Source organism: Mauremys reevesii, linkage group 2, assembly GCF_016161935.1.
Source record: "Mauremys reevesii isolate NIE-2019 linkage group 2, ASM1616193v1, whole genome shotgun sequence".
Classification (NCBI taxonomy): domain Eukaryota; kingdom Metazoa; phylum Chordata; order Testudines; family Geoemydidae; genus Mauremys; species Mauremys reevesii.
Window position 1 is genome coordinate 263,614,805 of NC_052624.1, and position 21,362 is coordinate 263,636,166.

General features: G+C 42.2%; 3 protein-coding genes across 7 annotated transcripts in view; 1 reads left to right on the forward strand and 2 right to left on the reverse strand.

The window, feature by feature from the left end:
- TAF2 (TATA-box binding protein associated factor 2) overlaps positions 1–1,259 on the reverse strand; it is a 103,826-nt gene extending 102,567 nt beyond the window's left edge. For 2 of the 4 annotated variants that reach the window (XM_039521548.1, XM_039521547.1), the window contains exon 1: positions 191–1,256. In XM_039521548.1, coding sequence (XP_039377482.1) covers positions 191–243 — 53 coding nt within the window. In that variant the 5' untranslated portion in view covers positions 244–1,256. Of the gene's footprint in view, positions 1–190 lie in introns of all 4 variants that reach the window. The other 2 variants (XM_039521551.1, XM_039521554.1) reach the window with 2 other exon arrangements.
- A 4,553-nt stretch (positions 1,260–5,812) lies between these two features.
- DSCC1 (DNA replication and sister chromatid cohesion 1) lies at positions 5,813–21,155 on the reverse strand. 2 transcript variants are annotated; one of them, XM_039521561.1, is made up of 9 exons: positions 20,783–21,155; positions 19,081–19,249; positions 16,175–16,309; positions 12,709–12,815; positions 12,320–12,370; positions 10,789–10,841; positions 9,399–9,553; positions 8,316–8,464; positions 5,813–6,717 (listed from the first exon to the last, which is right to left on the reverse strand). In XM_039521561.1, exons 1-9 carry the CDS (start codon positions 20,950–20,952, stop codon positions 6,609–6,611), a joined length of 1,098 nt encoding a protein of 365 aa, XP_039377495.1. In that variant the 5' UTR covers positions 20,953–21,155; the 3' UTR covers positions 5,813–6,608. The 2 variants fall into 2 exon arrangements, with proteins under 2 accessions (XP_039377495.1, XP_039377494.1); XM_039521560.1 differs by having other exon boundaries at positions 12,320–12,458; positions 12,725–12,815; positions 20,783–21,154.
- DEPTOR (DEP domain containing MTOR interacting protein) overlaps positions 12,486–21,362 on the forward strand; it is a 133,023-nt gene continuing 124,146 nt past the window's right edge. The window contains exon 1 of the mRNA XM_039521555.1: positions 12,486–12,875. Within this exon, the coding sequence (XP_039377489.1) occupies positions 12,823–12,875 (53 nt within the window). The 5' untranslated portion in view covers positions 12,486–12,822. The remainder of the gene's footprint in view (positions 12,876–21,362) is intronic.

Here is a 21,362-nt window from a genome sequence, read left to right on the forward strand (position 1 = left end):
GTTTAGCAATAATTTTAAAGCATCCCTAAATTACCCCTGTACAGCTTCATCTGACTTTACTTAAAAACCAACCTTAACGGTCAACTTTTGGTCAGAGTACAGCCTACACGATAAAGCTTTCAGATTACACAATAAAGAGAACGAACACTAATCTCAAGCACATAAAAGAAATATAAAAATTAATACTTATAATTTATAAGGTCTTGGGCTCTCAAATCCCTTGTCTCCTTTCTTTCTATTCATCCTGCACAGCAGCACTGAACTGTTGAAAGTCAAATATGCACCAACATCGTCCTCATTAGTGGTCTTTGGATGGGTGGTTTGATTTTTCCCCTTGTCAAGTTCCCTTTCATTACTGTTCTCTCATCAGTGGATCTAAGACTCCCAAGATTCAGCCAGAGAAGCTGCACAGTTATAATTCAACAATATACAGTGTGTGTGTGTGTGTGTGTGTGTGTGAGCGAGAGTGACACACACAATTCCCTTCCACAGAAAGTACAAGGAGGGGACAAATCTCCTGCCTCCTTCACACAGTCTGAGCTGCTAAATGCGGAGGGGAAATAGGTGTTACGGGCCTGCTGCTCAACAGGTGATGGACTCTGCTGGGGGAGGTCTGGGAACTACTGATGGTGATGACCGGGGTGAGGGGTTCATGCTCCTGCTGGGTCAGCAGGGGCTGCTGCTAATAGGGGAGGTGAGAGGAGGCTGCTAATGCGTTTGCTATTTTTAGGCGGGAGCGAGGCTGCCGCTCTTGGGGGTGGGGGAGTCGGCCGCTGCCAGGAGGGGATGGGGCAGGTCGGGGGCTGCTCTGCGGCTCCTGCCGAGTAGGCTGCCGTGGGGGCACGGCGCAGCTGCAGCCCTGGCGAGCAGGAGCTGCTCCTGACTTGGTAGCGCTGGGGTTATGACTCCTACGCGCGTGGAAGCTGCTCCGGTTCCTGGCTGCGGGCTGCCGCCGCTCCCGGAGCACGGGCTGGGCTGGGCTGGGCTGGGCTGACGGCCGATGGGCGCTAACCCGCGCACACAGACGCTCGGGACCCTCAGTGTAACTCCGTCCCAGGGCTCAGCAGGGCGGGCGAGGCGCTGCCAGGGCCCGTCCGGCGTCCACCGGCTCCACGCCGCCAGTAAGCCCCGCAGCAGCGATGGCCACCATTTTGTTAGTAACCTTTGACCTTCCGGCAGTTGAAAGGTCAAGTCCGGCTTTAAGGCTTGTAAAAAACCCTCTTTTCCATTGCCCCCTGTGCCGCGCGGCCTGGAGGAGTCTGAGCGAGACAGAGAAAAGGAGGGCGGTTGGGAATCAAAATTATAGAGATGAGCTTTTCGGCCGGAATGCGCATGCGCATCTCGCCCGTGGCAACGCAAAGCGGACCGGCTGTGAGCAGATTCGGGGAGGCGCGTGCGCAGTGTTTGTGGGCCGCGCTCCTGGTGGTGGCTTGGTGGGGATGGAGGCAGGGAAACGGGGATGTGCTGCGTAGGGACAGGCTGTGGGACCCCTTTCCCCCCACGGGCTTCTCACGCCATTTCCCGCCTGGTTCCTTCTCCACCGAGCACTGGGCAGCTTGGCTGTGCCCCACTGGAGAGGGTGGAAATCTGGGTTAGGCGATGCCTCGTTTCCACCGCCCAAGTAAGGTGGGTGACTATAGTCAGCAAAAACGTGTTCAGTGGGGAAGAACTATTGTGTGACTCTTTTTACTAAATGTGGGTTTGTTCTGTGGCTTTTTTCGTGGTGGGTTGTGGTTGGTTTTCTGGTTTGTTGCAAAAAGCGTTGGCTTTGCGTTGCGGGGAAGACTTAAAAATGAACACCTGAAAAAGGAAATATTTGGAAGTACTGCCGCACTGCCTCGTGGGAGTTGTAGTTCTGCCCTCTCACGTCCTGGTCTCTCTGGGCTGGTTGGCTGGCCTGCATCTTCCATGGTGCGCAGCCCTCACTGCTGTTGTATCATGAAAGATGTAGTCTGGCCAGGCGCCTGGCCTATATATAGCAAATGGGAGAATGAGGCTCCAAACTGAAATGTTTTAGATTTTAGCTGAAATATTCTTGTATTTCTGCTAAATTATCAATATTCCATTGACGATTTAGATGCAAACAATTTTGTTTGTTGCAGTTTTCCACTGGGGAAGGGGGCAGACTCCATTTGTTTTAACCAGCTCTAATGGTAAGATGTGATAAAATTGCAATAGTGGCCAGCTCCCCGCAGGGAGCCTGATGGGAACTAATCCTGTAGTGAAACTTGGCTCCTAATACATTTTTGGACAAACACTAACCTTAATTCCCAGAGCTGGCTTTGGCTGTATAGTTTGTGTAAAATCTCATGATCAATAGTTAGTAAAAGGTACTGTTAACTCCTGTGGCATCTGCAGCTTTTTCCTCTTCATCATGGATATTTAGGTCAAGGCCAGGATGGGGATGGTTGTAAAACAATTTCATTCCCTTCTGATCCTGCCTAATGGCAATGGCTGCTTCTCCCATCCTCTTAATGTCAGACCCTCCCAATGCTGTGTTTTATATGAATAACTTAGTGACAGTCCCTCCTCCTCTCCTCACTCCCATCTCCACTCAGAAAGGCACTCAGAGCTTGACATTCAACTAGAGTGAGGAACCTATTATTTCTAGGACAACTAACTTGTGTATTTATTCACTTTCAGTCTGTAAATTTGAAACTATCATTTTGTTATGCTGAAAAAGGTCTAAATTAACTCATCTTCCATAGGGAGCTTAGCCTGCACAAATAATTGAGCATCTGGTTCATGCATTTTTCTGTGCTGATCGCATTATATAGAACTATCCCACTACAATGAATGGGAGAAGTTTTACTTAAGATAATTAAATTCATGAAACTGCCTGTCATGATAGCATGTACATCAAATAGTCAGAGTTGTCAAATTAGGGTGCCTAGTTTGGCAACTAAATCCATATCTGAGCATCTAAATTTAAAAATGTTGGCCCTAAGTTTGAGGACATTGTTTTACATTGCTATTCTAAATGTCTGCATGCTTCACAGAGCCAACATGAATATTTGCTAAGCTATTGTTAATGTCATGTAGTATGTATGTAGATCTGACTGCTAAACATTATTTGTAAGAAACAAATTCCTACCACTGTATTTAATGCCATTTTAATCTCAGGTTATAGGTATATCCATGTGTAGTCATGTCACAAAGATTGCTTGTTAGCCTCTGGCTGTGTTATATGGATAAACTATAGCATATATTGTATTAAAGTATCTTAGCAACAGTTCATGTAAGTATTATATTGTGCAATATTCAGTTACAACTCCTTTATTTACAAGTGCTAATCTTTTAAAATGTTCACAATTCCTTACAGTTCATAAAATGTACAAATGTCACTTGGGTAACTGTCTTTTTTTATACTTGCTCCACCTTAAAATACATGGAAGCACTTAATTTTTACAGCCAACCTACTAATAGAATTCTACTGTATACATTTGAGTCATTTTTAAACTAAGCCTATACTATAGCAAAAAAGAGTGGATCAAGTGATCACAGCAGAATGAGATACAAATGCAATAGACTAGGAAGCGAATGGCTGTTGCATGTGTATTTTTGCTATAGTATACTGCCCTCATAACTGAGTGAGTGTGGGGAACTTAATCTAAAAAGTACTTTCACTTAGGAGGATAACTCAAGGAGGGAGACTGTAATAGCAATCACTGGAAGCGTTCAAGGAAAGAAGACAAACTGATGAGTAGTCAATGGAAAGCTGATTTTTACTGCAGTCATAGCAACAGTTAACTTTTGAGAGTGGTGGATTAATCACCAAAATCTAGTTTACATATTTGATTCAAATGAAACCCCACAAGTGAATAACGACTGTTGTATATGAGGGCTGAGACAGACTAGGTAAGTTGCTATAGGAAGCTGTATGAATAGCTACATGTATAATATACAGCTCACTCTTATCTCTAAATTTGAGAAAAAGAAATACATGTATTGAGGATTTCATTCAAGCCCCTGCTGCATGGCCCCAGTCCTCATCTACTCATGTAATAGTACATATAATCCTTGAGGTGCAGTAGTGAGCAGTGTAGTGTGTGGTTTATTTGTGAATACATGATATTCTCTCCATGATTTTAAGTATTATGCTACTGAACAAAGCTGCTGTGCTAAATTACAAAAGGAGTTCATTAAAAGCATGTCACCCCTATTTTTTCCTAGAAGTGCCACTAAAAGTTTCTCCACACTTATGTTCCCAGTAAGCTCTTTGTCATGTTTCCATGAGTTTAGGATGAAAGCTGTTGCATCTAAGGCAGGGGTGGCCAACCTGAGCAGGAGCCAGAATTTACCACTGTACATTGCCAAAGAGCCACAGTAATATGTCAGCAGCCCCACTGATCAGCACCTTCCCCCTTGCTCCTGATCAGCTGTTTTGTGGAGTGCAGGAGACTCTGGGAGGAGGGGGGAGGAGTGAGGGCACAGCAGGCTCAGGGGAAGGGGTGGAGTGACAGCAGGGGCAGAGCAGTGAGCACCTCCTAGCAATTGGAAAGTTGGCACCTGTAGCTCCAGCCCCGGAGTTGGTGTCTGTACAAGGAGCTCCATATTAACTTCTGAAGAGCCACACATTGGCCAGCCCTGATCTAAGGTGTTACTGAAATCTTTATTCTACCATCTCTTCAACTTCCTCTTTTCAAATCCAGGATTGTTTTGACTCTAAAAGCCAGCTTGTTTCCTGTTTGGCAGTCTGCTACAACTGATGAGAAAGTATATTGTAGTCTTATTAAAGTCAGCTGGCAATGAATATTATACATTCATTAAAGAGTGTTTAGACAAGTCTGATCAGTTCTCTTAGTAACAACATCATGGCTTCCTACTGCTTTCCAGTAGACCACATTATCAAGTAAGTAGCACTGTAAATTTACATGGTGCTTTACAGAGTAAGGCATTATTTAAAATCCACAGGAAGAGTAATCTTGTATTAAGCAATTTAAAGTGATCCTTAACATGCTGACCAATCCTCTTTTATATTTTTGTGTTGAGGGTCTTGTGTGGGAAAATGGAACTGCTGAGAGGAAGGAGCACAAGTTGGGACTCCTGGGCCACACGCTGCTCAGCCCTTGATGAGAAGAAAAAACAAAAAAAGCCCCCACACTCCTGCTTCACTAGCCTAACAATTAGGATATATAGTTCCTGAAACAGAGCCCCCAAATTCTGCCCTGAAGACCCAGTTTATGGAGAGTGTGAGATTTATTGTTCACTAAAGCCTTTTGGCATCCATATTATGTTGGGGATATTCTAGCAAACTGGAAAGACTGTCCTTCAATTTAAAATTTTTTTTTTAAAAAGCTGACAGCAAGGTGGTGGCGCTGCAGTTTATTCAGCTCTACATTAGGATTCGAAGGATAAGTATACCCTATTTTAAGGGTTAAACCAGGTTATTTTATATATGTTTGTTCCCCTCTTCCCCACTCATTGGCACATTAACCATCACGTGGTCTCCCACATGTATATGTAATGCCTTATGTGCATTCATAGTTTAAATAGCAAGCTACCTAAAGTATTACAATATTTCCATTTAATACTGAGATTTGCAAAGCTGTCAAATAGCAAACTGGGGTGCACAGGGTTACTAATAAATGACAAATGGAAATCCAGTTATAAAAAGCCTTTACAAAATTTAATTTGGCAACATTACAAAGAGTGTGTGCTTCACAGCTCTACGTTTCAAAAATATTTACATTTGGGTGGAAATGTTGCAGAAACTTTTTTTTTTAGGGTTCTCATATAGTCTAGATATGCAGTATACTACTACAAACAGTTTAATTTACCACTTTTAAAAATGTAAGCCTTCTGGTATATTAATTTTATGTTGACAATATTCCAGTGGTGAAGGACAGGTTACAGAAAGTTGCTGAGTCCATAACATGTCTGAGTAATTTGAGGCATCCTCTTAGCATTATGTAACTTAAGGCAATTTTGCCTATAGTATTAAATTGTCAAGAACCCAGAACATTAAGTGCCTCATAATTCTGTTTCATGTTATCCACATTCAAAGACATGAACCAGAAGGACCACCTTCCAAAGGCCTGACCTGTAGTCCACAGTGGAAATGAGTAATTCACCTATAAGGCCAAATTTCTCATTTTACACACACAGCTCAAAACACTAATATTGCTTATTGTTAACTAATACGCTCTGACAGTTCAGTTTTTATAGCAAACAAACCAAGCATTCCACTTTGCTTTTGAAATACTATATTCAGTACTGTCACTGGAAGTAATAAAAAAAAGGTAATAATTGGAGATATACCAATCTCCTAGATAAGAGTTTATTTTGCTTCTAGAGTTAAGACAAACTACAAATTTCAGTTCAATACAAACAAATTTGTAAGTCTTCCTGGTTAAGTGGTGGACCCTAGATTCCAGCAATGTGTGTTTTTAGATTGTGGTAGAGCAATTATTTCCACAAAGATCTAAAATAAAGAATTCCACTGTCTTTGGTGTACAGTACTACACTTTTTTTTAAGCTGGCAGATCTTTCACAACAGTGACATTTCAAATTAGTTGATATTGCTACATAATTACAAATAATTCTGGTATGACCACCACCAGTTATTCCTTGATGTATTCTTGATTCTTAAATAAGGTTGTTTCTTGTTATGAGATGGGTCTTCTAGAGTTATAAACTTTGACTCCATTCTGCATGGAAGAACGAGCATATTTGGTCAGAAGTGCAGCTACTGTTTGCTTCTCTGCACATAAGTCTCTGGAGAGAAAAAAAAATAGTGGTGAAAACACTCTTCAGTAACTTAAAAAAAAGGTTATCAGGACAAACTATTTCAGGATTGAGTACAAACTGTTTCAGTAACCTGTTTTCCTAACGTAGCAATCAGCCTGGCTAGAATGTTTGTTAATAAGCTATTGGTGTACTTCTCACAAAATGCTTTCAATCATCTAAAATTCCTACCTCGGCATACCTTGCTGCATTTATGTAACTCCCAAAAGCATACTACATGCTTTACAAAACACAAAAGACGGTTCCTACCTTGAATAGCTTACAGTCTAAAAAGGCAAAAGCCTAATTCTGTTCTCCATTACACCAGTATAGCTGTTTACACTATAGAGCCCATGCCGTCATAGCTATTTCAGCATAGCCCCGTAGTATAAACTCAGATTACACTGGGGTTTTCTGTCAGTGTAGATACACACCACCTTCCTGAATTATGTTAGCTACGTCAACAAAAACACTCTTCAGTTCACATAGCTGTTGCTATACTGGGAATTGGCATAGCCATATTGGTCAGGGGTGTAGCTTTTTTCCACACCCAATGGGCATAGCTGTACTGATAAATTTAGACCAGGGGTCGGCAACCTCTGGCACACGGCTCGCCAGAGTAAGCACCCTGGTGGGCTGGGCCAGTTTATCTGCCAAGTTGGCAGGTTCGGCCAATCGCGGCTCCCACTGGCCGCGGTTCGCCGTCCCAGGCAAATGGGGGAGGCAGGAAGTGTCATGAGCGAGGGATGTGCTGGCCACGGCTTCCTGCCTCCCCCATTGGCCTGGGACGGCAAACCGCGGCCCGGGGGAGCTGCGATTGGCCGAACCTGCTAACGTGGCAGATAAGCTGGCCCGGCCCACCAGGGTGCTTACCCTGGCAAGCCACGTGCCAGAGGTTGCTGACCCCTAGTTTAGACCAAGCCTGAGTCAATGGCATTACTTCAGATTTTACTCTGAACAGCAGAATTTGGCTCAAAGTTCTGAGGCAAGGACTTTTCTCTAAAGTCATAAATATTTGCTGCTAATCTTTCAATTTTCCCTCACTTTAAGTATTTCCTGACTATGCTCTTCTGATCCCTTCACCTTCCACTAGCCTGGCTGTCCTTTCTCCAGAGTGTGGTTCAACACCCACTGTGAATTCACACTCAATAATCTGCAAGAGAAAAGTTGTTACATAACTTCCAATTAAGATTTTGATTTCAAGACAGCTCATGTGTATGGGTCACAAAGTGTTCCTAAAGGGAGAAAAAGGCCTACTGGAAGACAATTTATAACTTTTTGCTTTTTATCCTTTGACTTCAGTGGGGGTAGAATTGTCCAAAGTCGATACAAAACTTCCAGTTAGTTCAGTGGGGCGCAGGATTTCGTCCTCAATGTTCCCATTCACAAAGTACAGATAATACTTCTGAATGATTATACTGCAAGTATATTTTACTCATGTAGAATTTGCGAGAAAAATCTAGCACTTTAAGGTTTTATCAGCTATAGTTGTCCATGATGCAACCAAGTATATACTACAAGTACTACAGAAGGCTTTATGTACTTACTGTACTTTAAAACAGTATTATGCTTAGTAGTGAACTACTTACTGAATATATGGGGCAATATCTGCTTCTGTCCACTTTTCCCGAATGGTAAATAACTTGTTGAACCTTTCCTGGTTATCCTCAGGCAACTCTTCTACTTTTAGCAAGAAGATAGTCTCTGGTCTTGAGTTTCTGTCCAACAGAGCCAAACCCTATAGGGACAACAATAGGATGACAAATTTTAACACAGAAAACATGATCAAACCTCCCATCTCTTGTCATATCAATTTGTGTTACTATTGCCATTTATCTCAGTATTTTTAACACCTAAACTGTACAAGAAGTAGCAATACTAAAAGCAAAATGGAAGCCTTCACAGTGCCTGCCATCATGAAGGAGGTAGTTCTCACATCCCTTAAGAGAAAGGAGTGTGTAAAAATACACAACTTGATATCCCACTACCACCTTCAACAAAATTTATATTGGTTGCAGCATGCTAGAATCATTAAAGGCTGTTGGACTTCTAGTTCTGTCTATATTGATAGTAGTAAACTCTAGATTTGAATTTTTTCCTCTATAGCTATGTGTATCAGGTTCAGGGACACAGCTAGGAGAGCACTGTCATGCTCCTACACTGCGGAGGTCCTAGGCAGTTTCACATTACAGAAAACACCTCATAAGTGCTTTAATGCAGGACCAGGATGTTTCTCTCAGCTGCTGGCAAATACTGTTGAAATAAAAAATAAGAAGCCAGTCGTTCATGATTCATGTATAAGTCCTACACCAGGGGCAGGCAACCTGCGGCACGCAAGCTGATTTTCAGTGGCACTCACACTGCCTGGGTCCTGGTCACCGGTCCAGGGGGCTCTGCATTTTAATTTAATTTTAAATGAAGCTTCTTAAACATTTTAAAAACCTTATTTACTTTACATACAACAATAGTGTAGTTATATATTATAGACTTATAGAAAGAGACCTTCTAAAAATGCTAAAATGTATTACTGGCAGGTGAAACCTTAAATTAGAATAAATAAATGAAGACTTGGCACACCACTTCTGAAAGGTTGCCGACCCCTGTCCTACACAATACACCAGTAAGAACATTCTGCTAATACATGAAACCAAATCCACTAGTTTAGTTTTTACCTTGAGCTGATCCAGCCTTGTTGTCAGCCCTTCAGGGACACTTTGTTGCCATACTTCTTGAAATTCTGCTAGATTGAATTTAACTGCATTTTGCAAGAGCATTTGTGCTGTAGCTGTGCATATTTTATCTGCATTCATTTCAAAATAAACTTCATCTGCAAAGGGAAAAAAAAATTACAATCACAGGTTCTTACCTGCATTGGTATCAGGACATTTCTGTGCCTCAAATTTCCCCTCTGTTCTGCAGTCTCCCCCTCCTGGCAGGGTAATTTGTGCCTAAGTTTCCCCTCTGGCTGATTGAGAAATTTGATTATGTTTTACCCTCTGGCTAAACTAAAGTCCCCTTCCTTCCCAGGTAAGCAAGAGTCAGAACAGAAACAAGTACATCCTTAGTCCTCTCCTGGCCCCAGCTTTTAGCCCTGTTGATCAGGACTAACATCAATAGACCTGCTCTCTCCTCAGGTGAAACAGTCCTTTTACGCTCCACCCCCATCTCTTTCACTCTTCTTTATGCAAGTCTGATATCAACAGCTGTTGGCACTCTCTGAGCTAAACAGTTCAGTAGTCCTCTCACTTCCCCAAGGTCCGTATCCTGGTCTTCTCCCTTGAGACAGGGAAATGAAGAGGGTGAGGTACACTTTCTCCCACTCTCTGAAAGACCTAGTCCAAAGCCCATTAAAAAAAAAAAAATGCAAACCCTGTGTCTCAAGCTTACCTGCTTCACCTTCTCCCTTCCCAAGCTTCTCCTGCATCCAGGTCCTCTCACAGACTTCCAAGCCACTTCCTTGGGCTCAAACCAACCAACCCCTCCCATGCTCCTTGTCTAGAGATATCCCAACAGTCACTGCTGCTATAGTGCCATTCCCAGCGCCCATAGTGGAGAGCTCCATGCCAGGTCTTCCCACTTCCCTGGTCTCAGCTTATACAGGTAGAGTGCCTTCTAAAGCTCTGCCTTTCCCAACACTCATTCCAACCCCACATTATGGTCTGAAATCAGAAACACTCGTGTTGGGCCTGTAGTCCTCTAGGAGCCACTATGCCCTACTGCACAAGTTAATTCAAATGCCTGGATAACAAAATCCATCAGAAAAAAAGTTCTTTAATGCTGTGCAACACATTTAAACTCAATCACAGAAATTATGAATTGGAAAGATCTATTAGCTTATCTCAGGCACCTCTCTGCTAATTCATGATTTTTCTCTAATGACACTAGTTTCCCTATCCCACAGTTTAGTAGATCTCACTGTTCTGGAAATTTTCCATGATAATCAGCCTAAACATTTCTTAGCTCAGAGTTGGCCTCCCTACTCTCTTACATTTTATTTTAGTTACATAATTTATTAATTCTTAACCCTCCTTTCTTAATAAATGCATCCCTGCCATAACTTACCTTCATCAGTATATTTCATTCCATAACTTAAAAGAATATGTTGTATCATTGCTCTGAAAGAAAATGTTAAACTTTAAGATCTACTTTTATGCATTTCAGATTCATGGCAAAGGAATGCAGTTTGAAAAAATTAGCGTACAATCGTTAAAAAAAACACTAAAAATACCTTCCTCCCTCCCACTAACACACTGAAACAGGGACAGGCAAGGCAAGGCAAAAACAGGAAAGACAATAGGGGATGGGATGTGCCGTTGTTCAGTCCACTGCCCCAGCAATTTCACCTCCCCCGCCTCCCTAATACCTACTCCCACATGCTTTGAAGAGGTGCAGAGGGAAGGAAGATAGACTCTTGCCTTCTCTCATTTTTCACTGGCAAAAAGCATCACAGAGTTTCACAAAGCACTGCAGTTATGTATAACATATTAATAAAAGGTATTTTATGGACCAGCTGCATCAAATTATAGCCTAACTTGTACTACTTTGCAGATTTTAGATAAAAGCAAAATGTCAGTATGGTTTTTTTTCCCCCCCAAATGAAGTTCAACAAAAATGTATAAAGCCTCAGTTGGTAAGCACAATTCAATAGCCTTGTAATTTGAATGGAATGGCCTGTAAATATTTTAATACTATTCTATTAATATGATCACTGATATTTATTCAACTATAGCATTATACTACCAGAAGTACCAGTGCTTAATACAAAATGATTATGCAGGAGGTGCCCACCACAGATTTTTGCTTTTCCATGCTTCCTGAATGGTATTCCACCATGGGCAGCAGTTTGCCAATTAAGTAGTGGGTACAAACAGTATATACAATAGAGTGAACAGCACTTTAGCTGTTGTGTCAGTGTACATTTTAACAGTTATCACTGGAATCAGTGGATATTTATGCCTGCCATGAGACTGGAGTAGGATCTTTTGTAATCCTGACACGTTATGCGACAGTGATCAGAGATTAGTCTAACCAGACCTGACGTGTCAGACCTTTACTGCATAAAATTATGCAGGGCCAAGCTATGCTCCCCTTGAGCACATAAAAAAATTGTGGGAGGAAAAAAAGGGTACAAGAAGCCCTCATTGTGCCCCATGCACAGCAAGGGACACAAGGGCAGCCCACATACTCCCTTTATAAAAGGACTGCCTCTCTATGGGACAAAAGATTCCTGCAAAACATGCGGAGACAGGCCATTGCCCTGTCTCACCTACATACCAGACAACAAAGGTGGCCAGAAGTATTTAGAGTGGGCAGGGGGAAAGTGCATCCCTTCCGTCCCAAGTAGGTTGTAGCAATGAATGTGTTCCAAACTATGAGCCAGTAGAGCTCCACACTGACCTGGGCTGTACCTTGAAGGTGAAATGGATTTATGTTTTACAGAGTCAAAGAACTTCTAATCTTGAGCACTGTTTGTTGAATATAGTTATATTATAGGACTCCTCTATGATAAGTGCAAATACTAATGATGATTAATATGGGTAACAGTAATTTGTTTTCTAGTGCTTTAACCACTAAGAAACAAAAAGATACTTACTCGGGTTCCAGGGGTCCAAGTTCTTGAAGACAGATACTTAAAGGAACCTTGCTAAAAGACCAAGATTCAGAATCTATTAGTTGAGTCACATGATTCAGAAGTTTCATCTCATAATCAAATTCTAGAACCCGCCAATATCCTGCCAAACAGAAGAAATATGTAATAATTCTTTGTAATTCTGCTTCTCTGAAAATATCTTTCAGGATTCTCACACTTGAGTCTCAGCTCCCTTTCAAGGCACAAACAGAACACCAAGCTCTTAAAAGGTTATTTAAACAACTTTTAACAAGAAGAGAAAAAGGAACAGAATAGTAGAATGGAGCAGAGACCAGCATGTTCCTCACTAAGTTGATCCCATGTCTTATGCTACAAAATAATGCATATCCTACCTATAGGGACAAATACCTTCAATTTTACAGGCGTTTATAACCTGCAACTGATGCAGTATTTCCTCCTCACTTGCTTGAATCCGATCTAGCAAGTCTTCCATTGTATACTGCAACATGCAAGAAGAAAAAAATGGGTTACCTTCAACCCTGGCTAAAGCTAAATTGAAGTAAGTAAATATTACCTTATATAACTATGATGAAGATAAACATTATTTAGAACAGGGATGGAAGAACAGAGTGGAGGCTTGGGTTCTGCAGAGTTTTGAAGTCTCTTAAATTTACCACACTAGTTCAAATTTGCAAACAATCTTTTCCTGCAATTTAAACTAGTTTCTCCAAAAATCATTCAATTTAAAAAAAAAATAACATTCTTTCGAATTAAAGGAAGCCTTTGCACCATGTACCAGTGATATAAGACTACTTCCAGAAGTCAGACTAGCTCAAGTGGGCATCCTATGTAAGGTACCCATTTGCTTTTCATTCCCCCTCTGTGGAGGATGGTCACTTTAAAATTTACAATATTCAAGCAGGTTTAAATTAGGCAAAACAAATTCTGAAATGTGAATGAGTTATCACAATCATTGTTGTCAGCAAAACAATTTGCTTCACATCTGTCCAAATAATTGACAAACATGTTCTACTTGATTGCCCAAACTGCACTTCACCAGGTTTGTCTTTGTTATGCCTTTAAATTTTTTTAAAAGGCACATCTAATATTTAAGCTAATACTTAAGTTTTTGTTTTTTAAAAAAATTCCTGGCAGGAATGAATTGATTCATCTTAAGTACAGTAATCTGGTAGACTAGGAGAAGGCAAAATAGCAAACCACCACTAACTTTGGTGGACACCATCTTAATTTTGGGATAAAAAAAAGGTTCTCTTTTCCTCCATATTTCTCTTCTTTCCTGGTGATTGCTTTTTTCTCTTCCATGCTTCCTTCCTTTTCTATTAGGATGCATGCTGTAGTACCATGACATCTCAAACTCAGTAGTGTTGGGACTATGCCAATACTTCAACAGCTGACCTCCAAGCTAGGCTCAGGCACTTCAGGAAATGTTATTGGCAATTTAGGAAATGAAACAATACTCTCAGAGTTAGAATAGAATAAATGTCCTATAAAATGGTGTTTGAGAGCACTGCACTGCTGCATATGCTGTCTTTCAGATGAGAAGCAACCACCGAAATCCAGACCACTAATGCTCATTAAGCAGCCTGGGATTTCTATGTAAAAGTAGATATATGAACTCAAGTGTTTTAAGCAAGTTACATCTTAGGTCATTTATTCTGTCTAAATTTAACTGTAATTTCACTGGCAACAGTATTTTTCACTTTCTGCCTCACACTTTAGTGCTGCTGTACTTGGATACTAAACATTCGCTGTTTTACTTTAGCAGTGAAATATTTAAATGTAACAAACACTTTAGCAGTATGCTGTGTTATAGGAAACTCATGTTTTCATAATCTACTGAATTGCTCATTTTCATGCAGGAGGACAAAATAAAAAAAAATAAAAATCACTAGTTAGTTGCCCATGCCAAGAGAAATGCAACGAGTAAACAAGGAGCAAAGCAAAAATTCATATAATCACTTGTATTGTGGTGGCATCTAGGGGCTGCAGTCAGAATCAGCACCCATAGCAAGGTGTAGCCTCTCCTCCCAGGGAACTTACAATCTAATTTAAAATTCCACAGTGTTATCTGTAACAGTTAAGAATCTTATGTTTCAAAAAAAATCATTTTTATTCCTTTAATATTCTATCTTCTGACCAAAATTCACAAGATAACTAGACAAAACAGACATGTTAAAAGTATTTTCTTTTAAATGCAGAGAAGTCTTAGATGTTACCTTTGAGCATTAATATCTGAAAGGATATTTGCATTATCATGCAAATGTAAGTTAGCTTTAAAACTAGTCAGCTAATAGATCATATGTAAATGTTCAGAAACTGTATTTTACTCCATCTTTATTTAATATTTCCTCAAGACCTGCACTATGTTTTAGGTCAGCTGATTCATACCTCTCATTCTTACCATTCTTGATGTCTGAACTGGCTTTTATAAAAGGCATAACTTGCATGTTAATAGCAAAATAAAACCCATCACTGGCAGTACAGGTCTGTAATTACATTTGCCTTGGGAGTAATCTCAACCATTTCTCCCTCCACTTCCACCATATCACCCTTGCTATTCTACTTCTCTTCCTTCCCATATCATTTTACTTCCCTTTCCTTAGTGGTGAGTGCCTTTTACATAGGGTAAGTGATGAAGTCACAAGAAGCACAAGTAACTGTGGGGAAAGCCACTACACCTGATAGTCACATAACATTTGGGGGGATTTAGATAGCCAGTTCCTTAAGATTTCAAAATGGACATTACCAGTCCCTCCTCCCCCCAACTTCTGGCTTCATTTTGCTGGCTTAGTGCAGAAGTCTTTCCCCTGCAGGAGGGGGACAGTAATTCTCACTACCCTCTAGTCAAATGGTTTTCAAACTTTTTTAGTTGAAGAAAACTGTTGATGCCCATTACACAGTGGAGCTGGGAATGAGGAGTTCAGAGTGTGGGAGGGGGTCAGGACTCTGGGCTGGGAGAGCAGGCTCTGGGGTGGGGCCAGGGATGAGGGCTTTGCAGGAGGGGGCTCTGGGTTGGGGGGTGGGGGCTCAGGGCTGGGGTAGGGAATTGGGGTGCGCAGGCTTACCTGTGGCAGCTCTCAGTCAGCAGCGCACCAGGGGAGCTAAGGCAGACTTCCTGCCTATCCTGGCACTCTGGACCGCGCTGCACCCCGGAAGCGGCCAGCAGCAGGTCCAGCTCCTTGGCTGAAGCTGCTCCGCAAGGCTCTTGCCCGCCGGCGCCCCCCCCCCCCCCCCGTTCCCATTGGCCAGGAAACAGAGTGCGGAGCTGGTGCTCGGGCAGTGTGCGGAGCCCCGTGCCCCCACCCCACCTAGGAGCCGGACCTGCTGCTGGCCGCTTCCGGGGCGCAGCGCTGTATCAGAATAGGTAGGAACTAGCCTGCCTTAGCTGGGCAGCACCGCCAATGGGACTTTTAACGGCCCAGTCAGCAGTGCTCACCAGAACCACTGTGACCCAGTGTCTTACATTCCGCGACCAAGTATTGGGTCGCAGCCCGCAGTTTGAAAACCATGCTCTAGTCTACACAAAAAAGGAAGACTCCGTTTCTTCTCACTACCTTTCTTTTCCTTCTGCGTACCATCAGGCAAACAGCCTACTGACTGCAGCCAGTAACACGGCTAGCAATTCCCGACCAGGCTAGCATGCCAGGCTGTCTCAAGCAGGGAGAAAAAGCAGCTCAGAGCAGGACTGTGTACAAGTGCACAGTTCTGCATAATTAAGTAAAATTGGGTGCAAAGGCATTTTTTCTAGTTAAGAATGTACCTTTACTAGGCTTTTATATCATTACCAATTACAAAGGAAAAGTAAAAAGAAGGAAGTGATTTACTTAACAGGCTTACCTTTGAGTCAGTCAGAGCTTTCTCTCTCACACTGTCTGGCCCTTCATAAGGATTTTCCATTAGAAGTTGCTTTAGTTTCTTTAGTTTAGGTCGACATTTCCTTAATTCCCAGTAATTATTGGAGAAACCAGCAATCTACAAAAAGAAATTAAATGTTCGGTGACTCATTTAATTTAACACTGTCAGCCAAAGTAACTTGCAAAGAATAATTAGCACTGAATTTTACAGAGGTCACGTAAAAAAAAAAAATCAAGATTTTTATTAAGAGATTGTTCCTCTTTTCTAAAGAAGAGTAGGTAGAAATATTCTCCACACTGAAGTCCATTATTGGTAATAAGAGTTAGAAGTCTGTAGTTCAGTAATAAAAGCATATCTGCTGTCTACATGACAAAGAAACCAGCTGGTCTCTACATACAGACAATACCTGCTAAAGGTGGGATAATTTAAAGTCCTGTCAATTTCACCCCTTCCAACATCTGTTCTTTTCTTCTTAATATCTCAGTCTTGCTGCTCTCCACAAGCCATCTTTTTATTCTCCTCTCATCTTTCCAATTATTTCCCACATTCTTGAACTCCTAGTTAATGGATATTTTACTACACAATGAATGAAGAAGGGAGCTATGACTCATCACTTCTTTAAACATGCATCTTGGGAAAGAAGATGTTCACTACACAGCTATGTAAGCCAGGTACATGCACTAAGTGTGCCCAGAGGTCACTGATAAAAATACTGCACACTTCTTTTCCCCAGGCCCTGAAAAAGAGGTTTACCAGTGACACCATGGCAGGGTTTGGAGCCAAGGTGGGTGGCTCCCTTTCCCAAGATATGTATACATAGACAGGACATGACAGAAGCTGAGTGGGGCAACCGACAGAGAAACTGCCTTCATTCCCTAATCTACCACATAGGGAGAACAGAAAGCAGAGGTATAACTGATATAAGGCCTCCAATCTTCTAAACTCACTAGGCTCTTCAGAGGAATCTCAGGGTGCATTGGTACATCTCTGAAGCATACCTTGGGCATTCCCCAAAAGTCCTACTGAGGAGTTCAGATGATAGGAGGCCTTAATCAATGCTCTGCTGTTGAAGAGGCCATCAATCAGACAGGTGAGAGCACAGAACGGGGAAGGCACAGCAGGCTGTAAGCTCATTTAGTGGTATTGCTCTCAGATCCAGCCCCAGCCCCTACCCCTGTATGAAAAATCCTGTTAACAGCTGGAGTAACAGAAAAGCTCAATTTTTTTAAAATGTATTTTAAAAAGTCAGGATTTTAAAGATGTTCTATCAAATTTGATTTTTAAGTAATTTTTTTTTAAATTGTCCTTTTAACTATTGAGGCTAGATTGTCAATTAAAAAAACAAAAACACTACTACTCAAGAAAGCAGCCTAGATACAAAATGCTTTATCCAAATTCTGTTTGGAAATCTTAGACTTTTTTTTTTGTTTATAGTTTTTGCCTATTAGTTTATTTAAATAAATATTAGTTTATGACCTCAGTTCTCCAGCTCTTTTCACATGCAATGGCAATTACACAAGCAGAATAACTACAACATTTGGGTCTTTTTTTCTGTGCTTATTTTTCATTTCTTTTCAAATCTTTCAGAGAAGATAATAGTCCTGGTCATTTAGTGGTAGAAAAATATGCTAACACATGTGAGTTCATAGCCAGAGCTAGTTGCTCACCCTGGACAAACATAGCAGAATGCTCAGACCCTTTGAAAGGGAGTGCTTGCTCCGGAGTGATCATCTCTTTGGACTGATGCATGAGCCTATCAATACTTCTTCCAGAAGAAAGGTAATTTATCCTGTATCAGAGGGGTAGCCGTGTTAGTCTGGATCTGTAAAAGCAGCAAAAAGTCCTGTGGCACTTATAGACTAACAGACGTATTGGAGTATGAGCTTTCGTGGGTGACCGATACGTCTGTTAGTCTATAAGTGCCACAGGACTCTTTGCCGTAATTTATCTTATTATTTGTATTATGGTAGCACTTTCAGGCCCCAACCCCATTGTGTTTAGCACTATGCACACATAACAAAAAGAAAGTACCTCCCACAAAGAGTTTGCAACCTAAGCAATATAACTATACGCTACAACATGTTTGGGAGGGTTTTAGGAAAGATCCCAACCAAAAAAAACCAAAAGCGATTTGACAAAAAGTTATCTTGGTGCTTGTGATTTAAAAAAATAATTACAGAACATAGCAAGACTGAATTTGGAGGAATATTACTTTCTTGTTAATCTACTTTGTTTTGAATGGACTTTTTCCTACCAACAGAACTGCGGACTTTGTGGAATAAATGATGTTCTGATTGTTCTAGGACTGGAGAAGGAGGGTCACTCCTCCTTAGTGATGTCATTATACCCACTGCACAAAATTAAGAGCAAATGATAATATTTTCCTAACCATTTTTAGGAAAATTTGATTTATTACATTTGCTTCGAAAGGGCAGAAACAATGAATTCTTTAAACTCATAATTCTAAAATCCTCCACCCCACAGAATCTTTCCAGATGCAACAGTTAGGATAGAAGAGTCATCTTTGAAGATTTTTTGTTAGACTATGGAACTAAGGAAGTGCAGCACAATCTGCCTTTCGGAGTAGGCTATTTAAACAGGCACTCTACTAATGTAGTGCTCTTTGTGTCTTATATTTAAGACAGCTCACTTGAGCGAAGGAGAAAATATTATTTCAAGTTACTAAGCATCATGAGTACTTACTGCACCACCAGAAATAGACTTTATGCTTGGATCTGTTAAACAGATGATAAGTAAAGCCATGATAGATAAGTTTTATGTTAATACACTCATGCTGATCATTTGCAATTGTAAGACACTATAATAACATGCACGTTAGATGTAACACTAATGTGAAAAATAGACGATAAGGAAACAAAAGAATATACCTGGGTGTGAATGATATTACATGATGCTTGATCTCCAAGCAGCTGTTCTGGAGTTTTACAGCCAGGGATAAACAGCAACATATTTGAAGTATCTGCTATTTTCATATCATAAGTTTTATCTTTACTGCACAGCACAGCCTGTTCATCTTTTTCACCACGGATCACTAGGCTGGGAAAAAAAAGTTCTTGTTTTTAAATGCAAAAATAGCAAAGGAATACTCATCTTTATTTACAGATGACATAACATTTCAAATACATTAAAAGTACACCTCTACCCCGATATAACGCTGTCCTCGGGAGCCAAAAAATCTTACCATATTATAGGTGAAACTGCGTTATATCAAACTTGCTGTGATCTGCCGGAGTGCGCAGTCCCACGCGCCTCGAGCACTGCTTTACTGTGTTATATCCGAATTCGTGTTATATTGGGTCGTGTTATATTGAGGTAGATGTGTATTGCTAACCAGGTGGCAAGTTGCAGTTATTATGACTACTGATACCAACTGGAATATCATATCTACAGGTTGTGACATACAGTTAGTTTAATCATATTACCATTACCCCTTCCTCCTTCCCACACCACTTTCTCATTTGTTCATTTCACCCACTTTCTTATCTTTTAAATCTTGATCCTGCAAGCTCATATACATGACCAACACCGCACTGAAGTCCCTGTCGCTCCCAGCTTAACTCAGGCCACTGGGTAATGGCACAACTACTCCTCTAATACAAACCCAGACCTATTAACAGTGTAACTTTGAACGTTCTGCAGAAAAAAATTCAGCTTACATATGATTTTAAACATTTTCTTACACTTTTGCCTTGGAACAGCAGTTCTCAGGGGGCCTTGATCAGGTTTCAGGGGGTCCTCCATGCACCATCAGTATTCACTGAGGCCCAGGGCAGAAAGCCAAAGCCCCTTCACCCCACCACCCCAGGCTGAAGCCAAAGCCTGAGCAGCTTAGCTTCATGGAGCCCGGGGCAAGTGCCCTGTTTGCTAGCCCCTAATGCCAGCATTTATATGCACAACAGGTGTGGTGGTACAGCTGGGCCATGGAGATTTTATAGCAAGTTGAGGGGGGGTTCTCAGAAAGAAAAAGGTCGAGAACCCCTGCCTTAGAGGACAAATGTAGTCAAATGAAGGGGTTTTCAAACCTTTTACCAACCACAACCCCCAAGCCACTCACACTTTCTCCCAGGGCCCCATGCTTGAGTCCTCTGTGACCCCCCAAAACCAAAATACATCCCATTGTCTACACCAAAAGAAACTACCCAGAACCACAAAAAACAAATGTTCACACGTACGCACGTCATGAATAGTCCTACTGAGCTCAAAAGAACTATTCACAGGCAGAAATGTTTAGAAGTTGAGAGCCACATTTTCATTAATTGTGCTATACATGGGAAACGGATATGTCCTAGGTAGCCAAAAAAATTGATTATTTCACATTTTAACAAACATATAAATTTAAAAAATTAAAAATATAAATTTAAACCTCGCCCAGCCAAGATGTGCACGGGGCCCAGGGAGGCTTTCGGTTCGGCAAATTGTATAGATGCCTTTTAACCGGGATCTGCCCCCGTTGACACGATCGCCTGGCAAGGTCCCGGCAACCTCCCCATCCCTATCGTTCCTGCCCGCCCGCCAGGGGGCGCTGCAAGCCCGGTCCCCCGCGAGTCCCAGGCCGGGCCACTTCCGCACCTGTGCCCCGCCTCCAGCTCGGCGCAAAGGCCCGGCTCGAGCTGCAGCAGGCAGCACTCTCCGGCGCTGGCGCGGGGGCTGAAGCTGAGGCAGTGCACGAGCGGCAGCAGCTCCGCCGGGTTCAGCTTCGCGATATGCAGCGTGGCCTCCACCTCCTCGCGGCTCCGCATCCTGCCCGGCGCCGGGCTCCCCGCTCAAAGGGACGGGCCAGCGGCGCGCGGCAAACGGTTCCAAAAGCGCGCGCGCCAAAACACAGCGCCCCCCTCTCCACGCGCCGCGCTTGGGCGGGGCCATGAAGAGGGGGAGAGAGCCCTGCGAGGAGTCACGTGACCCCTAGTGCGCGAGAAGGGGGTTGGAGGCGTGCGGCAGTGCCTAGCTGAGAAGGGGCAAGAATGAGCGCGAGCTCTCCCCCTAGCCTGTGGTTGGGGGAAGCACAAACGCGCGTGCGCGACTTGGGTTCCAGCGATTCTCTGGTTCACGCACTAATACCCCCTGCAGAGCAGGTGCGGGCGGTGGAGTTGAGGTGTGAGGAGTAAAGGGGAAAGAGCTTCCACCATCCTGCTGCCTCCTCCCTAAGAGG